The 19,476-nt window shown below is 62.1% G+C and overlaps 1 protein-coding gene across 7 annotated transcripts in view; it reads left to right on the top strand.

The window, feature by feature from the left end:
- Nucleotides 1-19,476, top strand: part of JAKMIP3 (Janus kinase and microtubule interacting protein 3) — a 113,166-nt gene that overhangs the window by 70,743 nt on the left and 22,947 nt on the right. For 4 of the 7 annotated variants that reach the window (XM_030334102.2, XM_030334101.2, XM_030334099.2 and 1 more), the window contains 12 exons: nucleotides 1,683-1,718; nucleotides 2,529-2,588; nucleotides 4,330-4,461; nucleotides 5,357-5,485; nucleotides 7,239-7,322; nucleotides 8,923-8,985; nucleotides 11,468-11,566; nucleotides 12,592-12,690; nucleotides 12,770-12,829; nucleotides 17,236-17,301; nucleotides 18,037-18,105; nucleotides 18,192-18,269. In XM_030334102.2, the coding sequence (XP_030189962.1) occupies nucleotides 1,683-1,718; nucleotides 2,529-2,588; nucleotides 4,330-4,461; nucleotides 5,357-5,485; nucleotides 7,239-7,322; nucleotides 8,923-8,985; nucleotides 11,468-11,566; nucleotides 12,592-12,690; nucleotides 12,770-12,829; nucleotides 17,236-17,301; nucleotides 18,037-18,105; nucleotides 18,192-18,269 (975 nt within the window). The remainder of the gene's footprint in view (nucleotides 1-1,682; nucleotides 1,719-2,528; nucleotides 2,589-4,329; nucleotides 4,462-5,356; nucleotides 5,486-7,238; nucleotides 7,323-8,922; nucleotides 8,986-11,467; nucleotides 11,567-12,591; nucleotides 12,691-12,769; nucleotides 12,830-17,235; nucleotides 17,302-18,036; nucleotides 18,106-18,191; nucleotides 18,270-19,476) is intronic. The other 3 variants (XM_030334100.2, XM_030334093.2, XM_030334103.2) reach the window with 3 other exon arrangements.

Below are 19,476 nucleotides of genomic sequence, written 5' to 3'. Positions count from 1 at the left end.
TGGGCCCCTCCGCTCCCGGCTCCCTAGGCCCTGCCTCTCTCCGTAGGTCCCTCCCCTCCTTCCCTCGGCCCCTCCTCTTTCCCTGAGCACTTCCTCTCCTCGTTCCTTGGGCCCCTCCCCTCCTCCTTCCCTGTTCTCCTCCTCCCTCCGTCGGCCCCTCCCCTCCTCCTCCCTTCGGTCCCTCTCCTCTTTCCTCCCTAGGCCCCTCCTCTCTCCCTCCGTCCTTTCCTTCCTTCCTTCCTCAGCCCCTCTCCTTCTCTTTTCCTCGACCCTTCCCCTCCCCCCTTCGGTCCCTCCCCTCCTTCCTCCCTCAGCCCGTCCTCATAGGCCCCGCCTCTTTCCCTGGGCCCCTCCCCCTCCTTCCTCCCTCGGCCCCTCCCCGCCCACCGGGTCCTTGCATTGGGGAACCCAGCAGGGGAGTCCTCCCGGCCCTCCCTAGGGGCCCCGCTGTCAGGCCCCAGCGCTAAAACTGCGTGGTCCCCTCCTCGCTTTAGACCCGGGGTTTCAAAGGCAGCAATGCCGCAGTGTCAGCTCCTGGGACCCCGGGACAGAGCAGCACACCTGGGGGCTAGCTCGCTTCTCCGTCTGAAGGCCAGAATCCAGTCAAGGTGCGGGCAGGGCCCCGCTGCTTCAGGGAGCGCCAGGGCGGGGTCCGTTCATCGCCACCTCTCCTCTCTCTGAGCTCCGCCTGTCTCCGCGGGGCCTGCTCTCTGTGTCCCTCCGGTTCTCTTCTCTCCTGAGGACACCTGCCCACCCTAATCCGGGATGGTCTCACCTCCAGAGCCCTGACTCAAACGCACCTGCAAAGGCGCTATTCCAGATAAGGTCCAGAGCCAGGTTCTGGGCATTCCCGGGGAGGGGGGCCCATCCAGCCCTCTACACTGCCCTATCCCTGTGGCCCCTACAGCCCCAGTACAGTTTTGCAAATAGTCCTGCATCAGACCCCCTCCAATTACCCTGCTTGGGGGCCTTCTGCTTCTTGTTGATCTGAATGATCTGTTCAGAGCAAGTGGCCTTGGTCATTCTGTGACCTCCAGGGGCATCCGAAGGGACAGCATCGTCTCTTGCTGGTGTGGCTTGTGGCCCAGAAGTGCTGGCCTGGCCTGGCTTGTTGTTTTTTGTTTTTTTGTTCCTGGTTTTTTTAGTAAGCTCTATGCCAATCGTGGGGTTTGAACTCAAGACCTTGAGATCAAGAGTCCCATGCTCCATGGACTGAGCCATCCAGGCGCCCCAAGGCCAGTTGCCCCAAGCAACTTAAGTTGCTTCCAGAGTAGCAGGAAGTTGCCCACTGCGGGCTGCAGGATGGCGTCTCCCCAACACAGCCTTCTCTGGCCATGCCTGAGAGCTGACCTCTTTATTCAAGCACACAGTGACCGTCGATGCCCACGATAATGAGAATCTATGGGGGAATATAGGAAAAGGAAGAAATCTTGGTCAATTACAATTGTACTTCAGTTTCTGAAAGGAAGGTGACAGGACCTCAGCCCTGAGCTGAGGGCCCCTGGGCACTTCTGCAGGTTCACGGTGCCCTTGGGAGGGAAAAAGGACCACGAGGGCCAAGTCACATGCTCCCTCTCCAGGCAGTGGGAATCGGTAGAGGTTTGGGGCAGCCAGCAGGCTCGGGGTCTCCCGCAGGAGCAGGTCTGGGCCCCCAGTTCTCTAACATGCTGTTCTCCCCCTAGACCCTCGAAACCGCCGGCTACGTGAAGAGTGTGCTGGTAAGTAATTCTCTCTCCTACATCCACGCCCATTTTCCAGGGCACTTGTCCCGGGGACCCCTGGTGCTGGTGGCTCCTTCCAGTCCAGACAAAGGTGGCTGTGCCCACACAGCACTCGCTACCTGCCCAAAGGCTTTGCAGCACTGGCCGAGAAGCCCATCCATTAGGGTCAGATAGGTGCCCCACATGGCCTTTGGTGATGCCTGCAGGAGCCAGCACCCAGCTTTGCCGTCCCTGGGGCACCGCACCCCCACGGGTTTCTCCCCCGCCGGCGTGGTCCAGCAGTCTAAGCGTGGCTGGCGCGTGGTCAGGGCCACGGAAACACCGTGTAGCTCCCTGGGGAGAAATGGGATTTTTGTCTCTGCAGGAGCTGTCTCCACCTGTGCAGGGCTGCCGTTTTCCAGACACCTGCTCAGACAGTGCGGAGCAGGGCTGGGCCACCGTCCCTGCCGGTTCCGGTTCCGGTTCCGGTGTGCGTGCTGCTCAGAGCCCGCCCCCTCCCCCGCACACTCTGAAGGCGTCTTTGCACGCTGAGCAGGGTGTGGGGGGAGGGGGAGGGCCCCCCTGAGCAGGGTGTGGGGGGAGGGGGAGGGCCCCCCCAACGTGGGCCGTCACTCACTTCAGCCCAAGCGGAAGCCACAGGGCATCAGCGCCTGCAGTGTGATGGTCCTCCCTGAGCAGGGCCGTGTGTTCATGAGCATACAGCGTGCCCATCCAGAAAGCACTCTGCAAGTCCGTTCAGATGACCGCGCGGGAACATTAACTGAGCTGCTCAACCACTCAGAAAATCTCTTCCGCTGGTTTTTGCAGGAGCGAGATAAGCTTTTAAGATTTCGCAAGCAAAGAAAGAAAATGGCGAAACTCCCCAAGGTAAAGGAGACAGCACTGACGTGTGCACACACAAAACGCGTGTTTTTAAAAGCCACTTAACAGGAGTGAGTTTCTCTCTGGAGGTGAAAAGAAGATAATTTTATTATTTCCTTTTATTAATGTTTATTTATTTGTTTTGAGAGAAAGAGTGCACGAGCAGGGGAGGGGCGGAGGAAGAGAGGATCTTAAGCAGTGGAACCCAATGCGGGGCTCGATCCCACGACCCTGGGATCAGGACCTGAGCAGAAACCGAGAGTCAGACGCTCATCAGGTTGCGTCACGCAGGTGCCCTAATAATTCTATTATTTTTTTAAGTTTATTTATTTTGAGAGAGAGAGAGCACAAGCAGAGGAGGGGCAGAGAGAGAATTCCACGCAGGCCCCACATTGTCAGTGCAGAGCCTGATGCTGGGCTTGAACTGACAAATCATGAGATCTTGACCTGAGCCGAAATTAAGAGTCACACACACACTTAACCGACTGAGCCACCCAGGCGCCCCAATTGTTTTTAAAAATCGTTACTGTACAATAACCAAAACGAGCACAAATCGATACAATGATTATAATTTTGAATTTAGAAATCCTACCTTGTTGCTTTTAACTTTCCCAGAGAAGATATGATTTCTGACGGCAAGGAGGAGGGGCTAGCCTTGGACCCTGACCTTCCTCTGCCAGCTCGGAGTTAGAGCTCCCTCTTGCGCTGGAGTCCACAGGCCTGCCTCGTCACCACATGGTCCCCGGCCAGCACTGCAGGCTGCAGCACCCGTCTGCTGGCCCCACACAGGTCCCTCCCAGGCATGCCTGCGCCCGTAGGGAATTGGAAGCACAATCCTTCTCAACAAATGTGTGCTTTTTATTAGAGGACATTCAGGAGAGGGGGCACCTGGGGGGCTCAGTGGGTCAAGCGTCCGACTTTGGCTCAGGTCATGGTCTCACAGCTTGTGGGTTCGAGCCCTGTGTTGGGCTCTGTGCTGACAGCTCAGAGCCTGGAACCTGCTTCTGAGTCTGTGTCTCCCTCTCTCTCTCTGCCCCTCCCTCACTTGTGCTCACTCTGTCTCAAAAACAAATAAATTAACTAATTAATTTTAAAAAAGGAGATTCAGGAGATAGCCTCAAGGAACAGTAACTTGTGTGCTGCTTTCTGCAAAATGAGTGTTTTCTCGTTTGGCTTTTGAATGCTCAGTGGTCGTTCCTCACACAGGCTGCGCGATATTCCTTAGGCACAAATGCTGGCTTCTCTGGCCCCCAGAAAGGCCCACGGGAGGAGGGAGAGGGTTTGGGGGTCTCTATCTTTGGGATTATGGCAGAGTATTTAGAGATTTTCTGGAGGCCCGGGAGCCCGGCAGTGCAGTGGTAAGAGTGGACCTGCTGCTCTCCGCCGGGCCCCCCTGCTCCCCGGGCTTCCGTGAGGCAGGAGTGGGGAGAATCCGGGCAACTGGGATAAAGGCCAGGAGCCCTCAACGTGCAGGACAGGTTCAGCAGCCGAGGACGGGATGGTGAAGGCAGGGAGCATCGGCCACGGCGCCCTCCAGCCTTAGTGACCGGTGACCCTCATGAGCCTGACCGGGAAGGGCCCCATTGGGGACTCAGCAGAAGGAGGCCGCGGGGAGCTCCTGGGACCGTCTGGGCCTGTATCTGGGAGAGAGTCGGGGACACTGGCAGGAGGGACTTGGATAGAGTGGACATGGGGTGGGGAGGGCACATGGGTCCGTGTGTGGATTAACCCGGTCCCTCTCGGTCAGAAGCCGGTTGTGGTGGAGACGTTCTTTGGATACGACGAAGAGGCTTCCCTGGAATCTGATGGCTCCTCTGTCTCTTACCAAACGGACAGGACGGACCAGACCCCGTGCACCCCCGACGATGACCTGGATGAGGTAGCGTCCCACGGGGCCTCTGCACGGGCAGGGGTGGGGCTCCGGGGGTCCAGGGACCTGGCGAGGAGGGCCACGTGCCTCTCCCTGGCTGCCTGCACCCCTGCCTCTCGCAGGCTGCCCTGGGGGTCCGGGCCACGCCGAGACGTACATCGAGGCAACAAAACAATGAGGAGCAGCCCTGTCTTTGATAAAAGCCCAGCCAGCCTGTCCTGCCCAACCCCCCTTCCGGAAGGAACCGCCCTCATACGCAAGCAGACATCTGAGCCCCCTCATGTCGCAGGAAGCCCGTGCTGGGTTTGGTCTGACCCGCCCGGCCCCTGTGGCTGAAGGACACGTAGTGGCAGGCGGTCCACGGACCTGTCCAGGGGCACTCGGGCCATGAGCCAGGCCTCCCCTGGCAGATCCGGGCAGGTGGCCCCATGGCCGCCGACCCACGTAGAGACCTAAGCCATGGTAGCCCAGTGCTGCCACTGGACCCGGGGATGAGGAGCAGGGGCCGGGCTCCGGTCACTCTCAGACACAGCCACCCTCCCACAGCAGACCGGGGTGTTCTCCTTGGAGCAGCAAACACTTCGGGGTCCGCTGGGGCCCCGCCAAAGCAGCCGCAACCCCCCGCCTTTTCCCAGGGGCAGCGGGTGTCCTTGCGGCCGGAAGGCATGTGGGGATGGCCGTGGGAAGGGAGCCTGAGCTGTGCGGTGGGGTGGGGAGGAACCGCCTTCTCGGGCCCAGCGCTCACCTGGCCCGCAGGGGGGCCCCAGCTGAGGCCCTGGCCGGGCTCCCGGCCCCTGAGGCTCACCCTGGCCTCAGCGCAGCCCGCTGGGCCTTTGGCCCTGGGGGCTCCCGGCTCACCTCCCCGGGGCCCCGGGTAACAGCGTGTCTCCGTGCACCTCTCCAGGGCGTGGCCAAGGAGGAGACGGAGCTGAGGTTCCGGCAGCTGACCATGGAGTACCAGGCCCTGCAGCGAGCCTACGCCTTGCTGCAGGAGCAGGTCGGAGGGACGCTGGACGCAGAGCGAGAAGTTAAGGTCTAACTGACTTCTACTCCACGACGTTCCGGCTCCCGCCGGGGCTCCTCCCCGCTTGACCCCCCGGCCTTGGCAGGGACACTGGCATCGCTTCGCCTTCCGGGCCAAGCCCTCTCCCACGTCCCGCGGTTATTGTCGGGCCCGGCGATGCTCGCCGAGGCCGTCGGGAGCCCGTGTTTGGGAAGTGGCGCTGGCCGTTGGCCGGCCGCGGGTGGGACCCCAGGGCAGCCCCGGGCACAGGTGTGAGCGGTGGCCCCCCCGGAGAGCCAGGTTTGTCCCTCTGGGCACTGCAGTTGGCGGACAAGGTAAAGTCGGCTTCCTGGCCAACCTGCTGGTGGCGCTCCTGGGACCTCCCCGTAACTGAGGCCCAGAGCCGGAGGAGGCCCGGCATCGCAGCTCGGTTCTTGAAACAAGCCAAGATTATTTGTTTGTCCGGTAAACGCTGAGCTCGGATGCCGTGCCCCCCTTTCCCCTGAGCCTCGCCAGGCAGGCCCAGCCGGGAGCAGGTAGGGTCCCCTCCTGCCCCTGCTTCCCTGGACCCTGGGTCAGGTACCCATGGTCCATCCGCCAAAGGCAGGTGCCCTTGCCGGCCGCCAGGGGAGGCCGTGGTGGGGGGCTGTGTCCTGCCGCCCTCCCCCAAACCGCCTTTACCCCCGTCCCTGATGCGTGGCCTGCTCTGCCGGGGCTCAGAGGGCGTGCCCAGCATAGAGAGATAAGCTTCGTCCCTGTGGACCGAAGGGTCTTGGCCCTGCTGCTGTGGGGCCTGGGGGCCAGCTCTGTTCCCAGCCGCACGGGACAACACCACTTGGCCATTTCTGCAACTCTGGCTGGCCGGCTGAGCACGGACGTCTTCGAACCAGGGCACAGTGTCAGCGGGGTCCCCTCCCCTAGACCGTGTGTGTCCTGGCTGCCTGGAGAGCCCCTGGGCCTCCAGGGAATCGGGTGGGGACTAGCTAGGACCCCGGCCAGCTTCCCTTTCATCTCTGCGGATGGAGAGCAGAGGCCAGGGGAGGGGACGGGGGAGGGAGAGCCGGGTCCACCGATGTCATGAGGAGAGGCACCCAGGGCCCGGCCAGGGGATACCCTGCCCTCCCCAAGCTGAGGGACCCCTGACCCTGTGCCCTCATCTGCCCTGGAGGCTGTTCCCCGGGGAGCAGGAGCACCAGAAGAATGGAGTGCCCTATAGCTTGGACCTCACGAGTGCACATGAACTCCCAGGAGGGCGGTTTGGACCCTTGGGGGCCTTGCACGCACCAGGGCAGTGAGGGTGGGCTTCCACAGGGGGCCCTGGGGGGAGAAAGTGAAGTCAGCAAGCAGAATCCAGGTGAAGCCAGGACCGGCAGAGGGCGCCTGTGCGGGAAGGGAAGGGAAGGGCGTCTGGTCCCTGCTGGGCAGATGGCCAAGCCCTGCCAGTGTCCTCACTGTCGCCCTCGAGACTGGAACCAGCCCCCCTGGGCCGCGCCCGGCCACGCCCATCAGCTGTTCCATCCTGTGAACAGACTTCCTTCCGCCAGCACGCTCTCAGAGCCAGTCTGCAGGCCGTCCCTGTGGTCTAAGTGAGGTCGCCTGCTTCAAACCAGCCTCAGAGTTCTTCGCTCCGTGCTGAGCACTCCTTGCAAAGGGGAGAACGGTCTCCTCTCCGGTAGCAGAGGTGGCGGAGGCAGAAGGCAGAAGGTCGCTGAGAGTCTCTGTCCCTGTGGGTATGTCCTGGCTTTTAGAGAAAGTTGGATGTATGTCTCCTCCCGTCCTACAGACCCGTGAGCAGCTCCAAGCAGAGGTGCAGAGGGCCCAGACGCGGATAGAGGATCTCGAGCAGACCCTGGCTGAGCAGGGACAGGTGGGTGTGCGGAGCCCGGGTCCCTGGGGGGCTCCAGGGGGTCGGAGGGAGCCTGAGGGGCACGGACTCCTGGGGAGGGCGGCGGCCCGTGTGCGTGCATGCGGGTGAAAGTTATTGGCTGCGCACTGAAGACTCATACCTCAATCAAAAATGTGAAAACTGGAAGAAATCTGTATCCAGAGGAAGGAGACAGCAGCCTTGACGGGGCGGGCACGCGCCCGGCCGAGAGTGCGTGGCCTCTCTGGGCTTGGTCTGGGTGGGCCCCGTCTCTCCCCCAGCTCGGGGCCAGGATTTCAGGCCCCTGGAGATTGTCACTCACTCCCTCACCACCTCGGGGCTCTTCGAACCCCGCGGGAGGGCATCCTCCCGCCCTGGCCACGGGCCTGTGACCTGCTGGATGGCGCAACTCCAGGTGGAGCCACGATGCGGCTGGACGACGTCCACGTAGGGCTGGGAGGGTCTGCCTGGGAGGCGCCTGGCCCAGCACCGAGCCCCGTGCAGACCCACGGCGGTCTTCGACGTGTCAACTGCCGGGTGGACGGCCGGCCGGGCAAGAGGAGGGCCTGAGTGACACCGGGGCCACACTGTGAGCGCCCCTGCCTGAGCACGTGGCCAGGCTTCAGCGCCAGACTGGCTCGCGCCCCACCACGGCCACCACATCTCCGCCCGCGGCCACGGCACACTTGGGCTGCAGGAACGGCGTTCTGGAGCTGAGCTGCGCACAGTCCTCACGGACCCTGCCTGGACTTCGAGAGTGAGATCCCTGGGCCCCACGCCATGCTGGATAGGAGCAGTGGTGGTAGCTGGGACACGAGGAGGAGGAGGAGGAGAGGGAGGGACAGGAGGAAGGGGAGGAGGAGGAGGAGGGGGAGGAAGAAGAAGAAGAAAAAGAAGAAGAAGAAGGAGAAGGAGAAGAAGGAGAAGGAGAAGAAGAAGAAGAAGGAGGAGAAGGAAGAGGAGAAGGAGAAAAGACAACGCTGCCTTTCATCTGCTGAGATGAGTCTTTCAAGCTTCAAAGATGACTTTGCTGGGAAGAAGCTGGGGCAATAGGCCTTCCTCCTGACACCTGACTGGAAACGCTGCGGAGGCAGGGGGCAGGGGGCACGCCGGAGACCCTGTGCTTCCCCCAGGGCCTGACCCTGGGGCGGGGTCCGCAGGGCGGCCACACACATCTCTCGCTGTTGCACAAATGCCTCCGTCTGAGTGTCCGAGAGTGAGATGGACCGGGCGCCCCCCTCCCACCCCGTCGAGGGAACCTGGCTCCCGCCGGCTCCAGTCAGGGTCCCCGGACCCGTGACGTCCACGTGGTACCACGTGCCGCTGGTGCCTGGCCGGGAGCGCTGTCCACGTGGGGGCGCGAGGGGTCCGCCTGAAGTGGGGCTGCCCCCGTCTGCTCTGTCCGGGCCCCTCCCAGGAGATACAGGGTGAACTCAGAGGTGTTCATTAGCTGTGCGAATGAGCCGTCCCGGGTGGTCATGTCAGAAGCTGGGTGTTGAGTCCTTTGGTCGGATCCTCTGTTCTGCTGAATTGTGATTTAAATGCTGACTTGGAGATTAACCCTGTGGCGAATCTGTTTCTCCAATTCGATTCTGCGTCCAAGGACATGAAGTGGATTGAAGAGAAGCAAGCTTTGTATCGAAGGAACCAAGAGCTCGTGGAGAAGGTATGTCTGTGGCCGTCCGGCCCTCTGGCCGCCTCCCCTGTGCTCCCGGGCGTGTGCGGCCAGCGCTGCTGGGCGGGGGTGGGGGGGCGGGGGGTCGCTCGGCAGAGCCTCCGTGGCCGCCCCCTCGCCGGGCCTGCTGGCGGCTCACTCCCGGGAGGCCGCCCCCTCCGCCTCCTGGAGACGGTGAGCCGTGCGTCTAGAGCTGCGTCTGGGCTCCTGTTTTGTCCCACGGATGGGCTCTGTGGTTGGCGAGGGCCAGGCAGGCTCTGTGGAAGAGGTTTCCTTTCAAAACCACTGGAGTTACCCCATTCAGAAGCCTTGTTGAGCCAGGACACTGTATTCCGGGAAGAGGTCCTTTGAGGGTCCCCGGGAGCTGGGCTTCAGTTTCTGTCACCACCGCGCAACTGTGAGGGCGTGTGACGTGACCAAAGCTTCCCTGGCAGTGGCTGTGGCCGTGGCCATGGGCTCTCCTGGCTGTGGCTAACAGGAGGCTCCAAAATGCTGTCGTCCCTGTCACCCTGCCCCCAGACTGGGGCTTTTTGGCTGGAAGACTTTATGTGACCGGTCGGGAAACACGGTGCACAGCTGGCCAGTGCCTGTTAGTGGCCTGAGCTCCTCCCAGGAGCTGCCTGGCTTCCCCTTGTCCCTGGACGTGAGACGTCCGTTCGTGGGCACCTCCGCCTACATCACCACCTCTCTGATCCAGCCCGTTCTTGGGGCCGGTTCAGGGAGGGACCCACAGCACTAAAGGCCGAGGACTGTACATGGTTCGTCAGATGACACCTGGGCAGCTGGGGACCGTCCCCAGTGGGTAGGGCCCAGAGTGCTGTAGCAGGTGGCTCGGAACGGGGTGGGAGCCGGAGCTACATGTTCAGAGGCAGAAAGGCCATCGGGGCTTACAGTTGGCTCCCGCAGCCCCACCATTGTCATGCCTACGTGACGGTGCCGTTGTGGCCCCTCCCTCCCAGCCACAGCCCTCGCCCTGGGCCAAGGACTTTCCATGGCATCCACCGCCCTTACCGAGAAGAGCCAGACGAGGGTGTCCTCACGAGCCTCAGGGCCACCTCCTCGACGGTGCTTCCCACAGACCAGCAGCCCCCAAACCAAGGCCGTGGGTCCCAGTTCAGTCACCCGCCCCGCCTGAAGCCGTCAGTCCCACGCGGGGCTTTGGGTATTATGTCTTGAACAGCGAGTGACACCTATGTGCTTCCCGCTTGTATCTTAGATCAGGACAGCTGTGCTCACCTTCTCTGGTGCTCACCTGCACACGTAAACACGTGTGTGCATGGAAATGCTTGTGTGCACACATAACGTTCACGTGCACGCTAAAATCTTGTGTGCCCTTAAACATGCACGTGCACACTCACTCGTGTGCATGCAAACACACGTGCACACTTAAATGTTCTTGCATACACACCCATGAGCACATTTAACCACTGTGCACACTTAAATACTCCCTCGTACACATAACACTTGCGCACACGTAAATGCTTGTGTGTGCACAAAAATACCTACGTGCTTGTGTGCACACATACATGCTCATTGTACTCCTGTACTCACTCTTCTCATATATGTTTCTGTGCACACACATTTGTATGCATACATTTAAGCACTTCTTACATACTGACACACTCATATGCATGCAATACATACACGTGCACATTTAAACACACACATGCACAATGTCCATGTGCAAACACTGTGCACACTTCAAACCTGTACTTTTCTCTGGCTACCACGGACGTGGGGTCACATTCTTGGCCTGTGGGTGTTCCCCCACGGCCTCAGCTGTGACACGTGCACTGTGATAAGGCCCTGCCCCTGAATGCACGGCTCCCTTGCTGGGTGCTGAACCCCTGGAACCATCTCTCCACCCACTCCCGAGCATCCCAGCAGGGCATTCAGTTCCCCAAACTCAGTTCGGGAGATGGGCTGAGCCCCCTGCCCGCAGCAGACACCCTTCTGGAACACCCTCTCCTGTGTTCACAAGGCCGAGTGCCCCAGGATGCGTGGCACTCACCCTTGGGAGGGCATGGGCCGTGCATGTTTCTGATTCTGTTTAAACAACCTCCTAATTAGTAAAGTTCGCTGTGGAGGGGGTCAGGCAGCGATGGCTCATGGCCCTTCCATTGCTTCTGGGCCAGCCTGGGCTCTAAGGAGCACTGTCATACAGGGACATCTTACCGTCTCTTCCCTTGATGGGTCCCTTCCCTTCCCCATCTCTGCTCAGATGGCTAGGCCGAGCTCCGGGCTCTCGGGGCTCCTCGCCCCCTGATCTGCCCCTGCGTCCCCCCATCCTGATTAACCAACGGCTGGAGACTCAACCCTGTCTCACTAGGATGGACCCACATGGACTCCAGCTGGAGTGAGGGCTCTGGGCACTGGGGTGGGTCAGCTGTCCCCACAGAGAGCCAGCAGCTGTCAGGACAGCTGGGGAGTTGACCTGTGACCTCAGGCATCTCATCTGCCTTTTATCTTACAGATCAAGCAAATGGAGACGGAAGAGGGTCGGTTAAGACACGAGGTCCAGGATGCAAGAGACCAGAACGAGCTGCTAGAGTTCCGGATCCTGGAGCTGGAGGTGTGTCTCAGGGCGGGCGCGGGCGTCAGGGCACCGGCCACCAGCCTGCGGAGCCGGGGTGGGCACAAGGGGCACAGGCCACCAGCCGCGGACGGAGGGAGGCCTGTTGGCCGGTCACTTGGCCTTCCTGACCTGAGCTTTTGTTCATGACCCCAAGAGGGAGGGCCGGAAAGGGGGCTTCTCTCTGCGTGGGGAACCATGGAGGAAACAAGGACAAAACGTACCCCGAAAGAATGAAACATGAGTGTCTGCTTCTAGACCCGTGGGGGCTGGACAATCATGGCTGTGCCTCGTTGTGCTGTGGGGGCCACACGCCTGACCACAGTGGTCAGCCCGGCCGACGTTTCCTTCTTGCTCATTTAAGCCCCTGAGTGCAGGCAGCTGGGTGCCACACGGTGACCAGGCGCCCTTTGTCTGTCCTCTGCCATGACCCTGGCCTCCTGCAGCGGAGGGAGCGGAGCAAGGCTCCCTCGGGGAAAGGGCCAGCCACGCGTGGACGGCCACATTTCTGCCTTCACCTGCCACTGTCACTGCTCCCTGTGAGGGCAGCTGGGGGCACGGTCCCCCTGTGAGGCATGAGGAAGTGATCTGGACTGGTGTTTGCCCTGCTGGCCGCCTACACACCCCTTGGGGGCCCCCTTCTCAGTCCTGGTCACCATTGGGACCTTTGGTGACAACGAGGGCATGACCCTTGCTGGTGGGAGCGACCACACTTTGTACGATACTGTGAGAAGGTGGGGGTCCCCAGGGTCTCGCTGTGGTCGGCCTGTGGAGGACCCGCTCCTTGAGGCTCCCGACAGCCCTGGAGTTCACGGCGGACGGCAGGTCGGCAGCGGGGGTGGTGACCGGGGAGCAGGGAGCTGAGCCGGATCCCCAGGGCCTGTCTGGGCCGGGAGCTCCCTTCTCCGCCAGCGTCTGTCTGCACAGGGGCCGCCTGCCGCCCTTGGGGCTTCGTTTCACAAACGTGGACCCTATTTGCGGGTCCCCAGCACAGCTCCGCGCCAGCCTCCCGCTTTCTGTCCTAGGAAAGGGAGAGGAAGTCGCCCGCCATCAACCTCCACCACACCCCGTTCGCGGAAGGGAAGAGCCCGCTCCAGGCCTACTGCGAAGCGGAAGGCGTGACGGTAAGCCCCCCACCCCCCCTCCCTGCGCCCCGTGCTGCCCACCCGGCTGGCGCTCACCCCAGCCCGTCTGTCTTTCTAGGACATCCTGGTCGCGGAGCTGATGAAGCAGCTGGACATCCTGGGGGATAACGCCGTAAGTGTATGTCGCTCTCCTGACTTGTGCATGCCTCCTCATGCGAGCCACCACCCCCATCAGCCCCCCGGGGTCAGGGGCCCCGTGAGTCCCGCCGTGAACCTGCCACAGCTGCCCTGCCCGCCCGCACCCTCCCTGCGGCCATAGCGCTTGGGGCGGCCCCTTTCTCATGTTGTCCCCGTGTGCTGTGCTCTGCTGGGTGGGGGGGCCTCCGCCTGCACACCGTCCCCTCCGGCAGTGGTGCTTCTGGCTAGTGTTTTCTCAGTTTCTGGAATCCTCTCCATACCCCTGATACTCTGCAGCTCCTTCCTGTACCTTAGATAGCCCAGACTCTTAGGGGTTCCCATCTCCTTGGTTTTGGGAGAGGGGCAGGCACCATTTATAATCTGCAAATCTTATTAAGGAGACAGTTTCAATTTCTACGGCAAACTCCTGGAAGAATACTAATTACTGAGTGACTGTACCCCTTCATCCCATCCTCCGTGCATCCCTCCCTCCACCCTCTACCCTGTCTGTCATCCCTCCATTCGTCTATCCATCTTTACTCCTTCCCTCCATCCTCTATCCTCCATTTATCCATCCACCCATACTCCATCCACCCACACATCCATCCACACATCCATCCACCCACCCATCCACCCATCCACCCATCCCTCCACCCACCCACCCACCCATCCATCCACCCATCCATCCATCCACCCACCCATCCACCCACCCACCCATCCATCCACCCATCCCTCCACCCACCCCTCCACCCACCCCTCCACCCACCCATCCATCCACCCACCCATCCATCCATCCACCCACCCATCCCTCCACCCACCCACCCACCCACCCCTCCACCCACCCCTCCACCCACCCCTCCACCCATCCCTCCACCCACCCATCCCTCCACCCACCCATCCATCCACCCATCCATCCATCCACCCATCCATCCATCCACCCATCTTCTATCTGCCCTTTATCCATCATTCTGCGCTCATTGAGTCCCCTGTCCAATGAGCAGTTCAGCTGTGCTAGAAGGCAGCCTCACTCACCACCCAGAACTTTTCCTCCTCCAAGGTATACCAATAAGCATACAGTCTACGGCTAATCCTAAGACACCTTGGTTTCCCCATCCTGGTCACTGTTCTTGAGAAAGAGCAAGCCACTTAGTCAAATTAGCGCACTGCATGAAGCGGAAAGAGAAAAACTCAAAAACAAATGCGTGTAAACACACCCACACATACTCAGGCACACACACCCAAACCCAGGCACTCACGCGTATTCCTGGGGCTAGTTGTTCTTCCCAGCAGCTGTGACGTGTACAGGGCCCTGTGTCGACAAGAACCCTTCTGTCCTTGGCCCCCCTTCACTTGGGAAGGGAGGCTCCGCTGGCTGTATTTGGCCCTCCCCCAGACCCATCTCGGCTGTAGGTCGCTGAGGCCTCAGCTCGTGGCAAGGATGGGGTCCGGTCCCGAGTTGCCAGGCCCCATCACAGGCTCTTGGGAACCATATTGGTTAACCTTCCGATTCACAGCTGGAGAAACTGAGGCCCAAGAGGACACCCGTTCAGGGTCACAGAGCTGGTGTAGGTTCAGCCTACCTCTGTCCAGTTCAGTCCAGGGCCCCTCCCCAACCCTGTAGCTGCCTACTCAAGAGCACACCAGGAGGCAGGACAGCCATGGGGCCCTCAAGTGGCCTCAGAGTATGGGGACAGAGGCTATTGGGGCCTAGCGGACACACCTTCAGATTTATGCTCGGGTGACTGTGGGGAGACCATGGCGGTTCCTGCCAGTGGGTCAGAGGACATCCCTTCAGGTGGTCACAGTTGAGCATATGGGCACACTTCACACGCACCTCGTGACCCAAGACTGTGCCCCATGGAGCCTGAGCCCACAGATCCATTCCTGGAGCTCAGAGTGGCCTGGCACCTGAAGCAGGTGACAGGGACAGCCTGGCCCCTGCTACGGTCACGGCCAGGACATACTCGTGCTGTGGCTGCTTGGCACAGTCCACCCCCGAGAAGCTCGCAGCCTCCAGACTGGCTACGTGGGTGCCTGAACCCCAGACCTCGGCTTGCTCAAGAGTCGGGGCCCTTGGAGTTGAGCAGAGGCTGGCAGGGGCCGAGTGGATCCCCGCCCTCCCTGGTGGGCGGCGCCACTCGCCACTGCTGTACCTGGACCGCGGAGAGATGGGTCACCCCGGGAAGGCGGAGCAGATGGCACCTGGCTGAGGTTGGGGTCTGGGGACGGGGTCACCTCCTGGCCAGGCTGCTCGCCCCATGGGACGCTGCAGGCCCTTCAGCCCCCGGCATAACCATGTCCTGGGAGGATCTCCCTGAAGCCCCTTGCTCACCCTTCCCTGGTTCCTGGCTTGGGAGGAGGGCGTGCACGGGCGCCTGGCCAGTTTCCCCGAGAGCTGGGGGTGTGAGGAGCGTGTGCCCAGCCCGGCTCCGTGCCGGGTCGGGGTCACTGTGACCCAAGGACACAGCTTGCTCTGCGCCTGTGGCACCTGGTCACTGCCCCCCCCCCCCTTTGCTGACTGCTGCTAGGGTAGAGGATGGTGAGAGACCCCTGCCCTGGGGAGGGCTTTCTGAACAGACTGACCCTGAGTCAAGGGCGTTCCAGGCTGTAGGGGGCTGTCCTCCGGCTCAGTGATCCCAGCAGCCTCTGCCCTGCTCTGGTCTCTGCTTCCTCTCCACACCACGGCTGTCCCGCACACTGGGCCCCGCAGTGGGGACGGTCCAGCTCCTGCTCTGCCCCGGTGCTGCTGCAGGTGGGAGTCAGGGTCCGAGTGAGTGAAACGCCTGTAGCCTCCGAGGACGCTCGTTGGCCCCAAAGCCAGACTCGCCCAGAAGGAGCACCCAGGTGGCCCCTTGGGAAGAGGCATGAATACGCTGAGCAGAAAAAGACAAAGAGCCAGGGAGGGGTGGACACCATTTCGTAGCCATGAGTGTCAGGTGTTCACCCCGCATGTCCGGGCGGTGTTTTAATAATAGTAACGCGGGCTGCACATGCGGCAGCTGGCTTTCAACAAAGACGCAGATGGGAACGGCGGGGACACGTGTGTTGCCGCTGCCTGTGTTATGCTACCCCCCCACTCCCGCCTCTGCCTCAGCTGGCTATTTACAGTGTCCTGGTCACCAGCAATGGAGGACAGAGGGGACAGAATAGAGAAGCACCTCGGAGTCCCCAGGGTCAGGAGTAGAGGGGTTGAAGACCCCAGGAGACCATTTCAGAAAAAGTGACCTTAGAGGTGACCCCAGTCCCCTGTGCTTCTCCATCAGTCCCACTCCTGGCACCCCTACTCACCCCACCAGGAACCCCAATTCACCCCTCCCCACCGGCTCCCCCAATCACCCCCTGCCTGCACCCCTCACAGCCCCCATTCACCCCCCTCCCGGCAGCCCCTACTTGGCACCACCGTTCACCCCCACTCACCCCCCACCCAGCACCCCCGTTCACCTCCCTCCTCGTACCCCCCACTGGGCACCCCCATTCCCCCCACCTGGCATCCCCATTCATCCCCCTCCTCTTACCCCCCACCAGGCACCCCCATTCACCCCCCACCCAGCACCCCCATTCACTTCCCTCCTCGTACCCCTCACTGATCACCCCCATTCACCTCCCACTGGGCACCCCCATTCCCCTCACCTGGCACCCCCATTCATCCCCCTCCTCGTACCCCCTAACCGGGCACCCCCATTCACCTCTTACACTCACCCCCATTCACCTCCCTCCTCGTACCCCCCCACTGGTCACTCCCATTCACCCCCCACTGGGCACCCCCATCCCCCCCACCTCGCACCCCCATTCATCCCCCTCCTTGTACCCCCCCCACCGGGCACCCCCATTCACCTCCTACCTTCACCCCCATTCACCCCCCACCCAGCACCCCCATTCACCTCCCTCATTGTACCCCCTACTGGTCACTCCCATTCACCCCCCCTGCTGGGTACCCCCATCCCCCCCACCTGGCACCCCCCATTCATCCTCCTCATACCCCCCCACTGGGCACCCCTATTCACCCCCACCCAGCACCCCCATTCACCTCCCTCCTCATACATCCCACTGGTCACTCCCATTCACCCCCCACTGGGCACCCCCATTCCCCCCCACCTGGCACCCCCATTCATCCCCCTCCTCATACCCCCCACTGGGCACCCCTATTCACCCCCCACCCAGCACCCCCATTCACCTCCCTCCTCGTACCCCCCATTGGTCACTCCCATTCACCCCCCACTGGGCACCCCCATTCCCCCCACCTGGCACCCCCATTCATCCCCTTCCTCTTACCCCCCCACCAGGCACCCCCATTCACCTACCCACACTGCACCCGGCACCCCCATTTGCCCCCCCACCTCATTATTTCAGTCTGGGCACCTCTGAAAGCGCTGCCCCTGACTGCACACGTGTCTGCTTTGGGTGCAGAATCTGACCAACGAGGAGCAAGTGGTCGTCATACAAGCTAGGACGGTCCTGACCTTGGCCGAAAAGGTAACCATAGCACCCGTGTGGATGCTCTTGGGATGGGGCTGGGCCCCGCAGGCCTCTCTCTCTGTGCTCAGAGCTCAGAGAGGATGCGGTCCTTGGCGGAGGGGCTTCTGGGCTGGGGGTGGGGAGGCCGTTAACCCTGTCCACCTTGGGAAGTCTGGCAACGCGCCGGTCAGCGCCCACCACACGTGCGTGCACATCACACATCCGCCAGACTTTGAGTCAAGGCCGACTCTGCCTCAGTTTCCTCCCCAAGGGCCAGGCGGTGTCGTGGGTCTGTGTACCATTTGCTTTCTGTTCACCCCACCGGGACCCTCCTCTGGGTGCTGCCCGGCCCACCTGGGCCCCCACCCCCCCAGCCAGAGTCTGGCTGGCGGGCCGGCCGTCAGCACCCACTCCCGGGGCCTCCGGCAGGGAGGGGAGAGGGAGTCCCGGCAAGTCGGGCTCCAGGGGCCATGGGACTGGGGGAGAACGTCCTCCGGCTGAGCTCTCGGGTGTATCTTCCCGCCGAACCCCTGCTAACGACCCTCCCCTCCCCTCCCCTCCCTGGAGAAGTGGGGCACAGACTTCCTGGAGGCGAAGTGGGGGTGTCTGGACGCTGGGCACGCGGAGCGCACAGTGCCAACCCGACCCCCGCTCCTAGGCCGCCTGTGGAGCCTGGGGGGAGGTGGGATGGCTTTGGTGCCCGTGTGGCCACCGGAAAGGTCACCGTCACCTGCTCTTTCGGTTTGTGTCCAGTGGCTCCAGCAGATCGAAGAGACGGAGTCAGCCCTGCACCGAAAAATGGTTGACCTGGAGAGCGAGAAGGTTGGTGGGCGTCTTGCCTCGTGTCCGCAGCACGATACCGCCAGGTGGGTGCCCGAGGCCGAGACACGGGTCCTCTTGTGTTTCAGGAGCTGTTCAGTAAGCAGAAGGGTTACCTTGATGAGGAGCTGGATTACAGGAAGCAGTCCTTGGACCAGGCTCACAGGGTAAGGACCATTTGGCGGGGCAGGTGCAGATTTGGGAGAAACGGGGGGAGTTGCTCACACGTCGGGTGCCTGGGTCCAGGGTGACCACCGTGGGGTCACTCTCTGCACGTCTCCCTGTCAGTGAGGTCCGAGATGCCCTACTGCCCCGTCAGCACTTTGCCCTGTGAAGGCAGAACTCAAATGGATATTTAAAATGAGTTGAAAAAGTAGGATTCATGAGAAGTAACGCTGCTGCAAGTTAACTGAACGCAGCTGCATGTGAGGAACCTCATTCTCTGGGGATTCCGGCTTGTGTGCCCCCGCTCCGAGTGTGCGTGTGCCCCTGCTCTGAGAAGTGTGCGTGTGCCCCCGCTCCGAGAAGTGTGCGTGTGCCCCCGCTGCGAGGAGTGTGCGTGTGCCCCCGCTGCGAGGAGTGTGCGCGTGCCCCCGCTGCGAGGAGTGTGCGCGCGCCCCCGCTCCAGGAAGTGTGCGCGCGCCCCCGCTCCGCGGAGTGTGCGCGTGCCCCCGCTCCGCGAAGTGTGCGCGTGCCCCCGCTCCGCGAAGTGTGCGCGTGCCCCCGCTCCGAGAAGTGTGCGCGCGCCCCCGCTCCGCGAAGTGTGCGCGCGCCCCCGCTCCGCGAAGTGCGCGTTTCCCTGCCTTTGCGCGTCGGCTGGCCCCGTGGAAGCAGGCGTCCCTACTCGTGCGCCTGGAGGGTGTCCGCTTTGTGGCACCGAGACCGGGGAGTGCCTGCACACACCGCTCGGTCACCGGGACTCCGTCCTCGCTGACTCGGGTTTGAGAACCGGGATTCTCATGTGAGCCTCAGGCTGCCTTTGTCCCGAGAGGGTGAATCCGAATCAGGGACGGTCTGGCTGCTCCTCAGAGGCGCGCTGCGGGGCGTCCCGGAGGTGGGAGGCTCCTCGGGCGCGAGCGTGTCCTTGGTGGCGTCTGTTACCCACCCCTCAGGTCAGTGTCACCTTCAGCAGCGCTTCCAGACTGCGTGTGCCTTTCTCTCCCCTGGACCGGCCGTCCCTAAGGCCAGCGCACGTCATGGCCCCTGTTCAGGGAGAGCTGCCCCCGGTGGCCCGGGAGAGGTGGCCCGAGCGTTGCCGAGGGGCCCGGAAGCGACCCTGCCGCTAGCGGACGCCTGAGGCCAGAGGCGTCCGTGCGGTAAACGGAGGCATTAGTTCCCGCCCCCTGGATTGTGAGGACAGCGAGGTAATTGTGT

Source organism: Lynx canadensis, chromosome D2 (assembly GCF_007474595.2).
Source record: "Lynx canadensis isolate LIC74 chromosome D2, mLynCan4.pri.v2, whole genome shotgun sequence".
Lineage (NCBI taxonomy): Eukaryota > Metazoa > Chordata > Mammalia > Carnivora > Felidae > Lynx > Lynx canadensis.
Note: the sequence above shows the minus strand (reverse complement) of the source record. Positions and strands in the feature narration are given on the sequence as shown.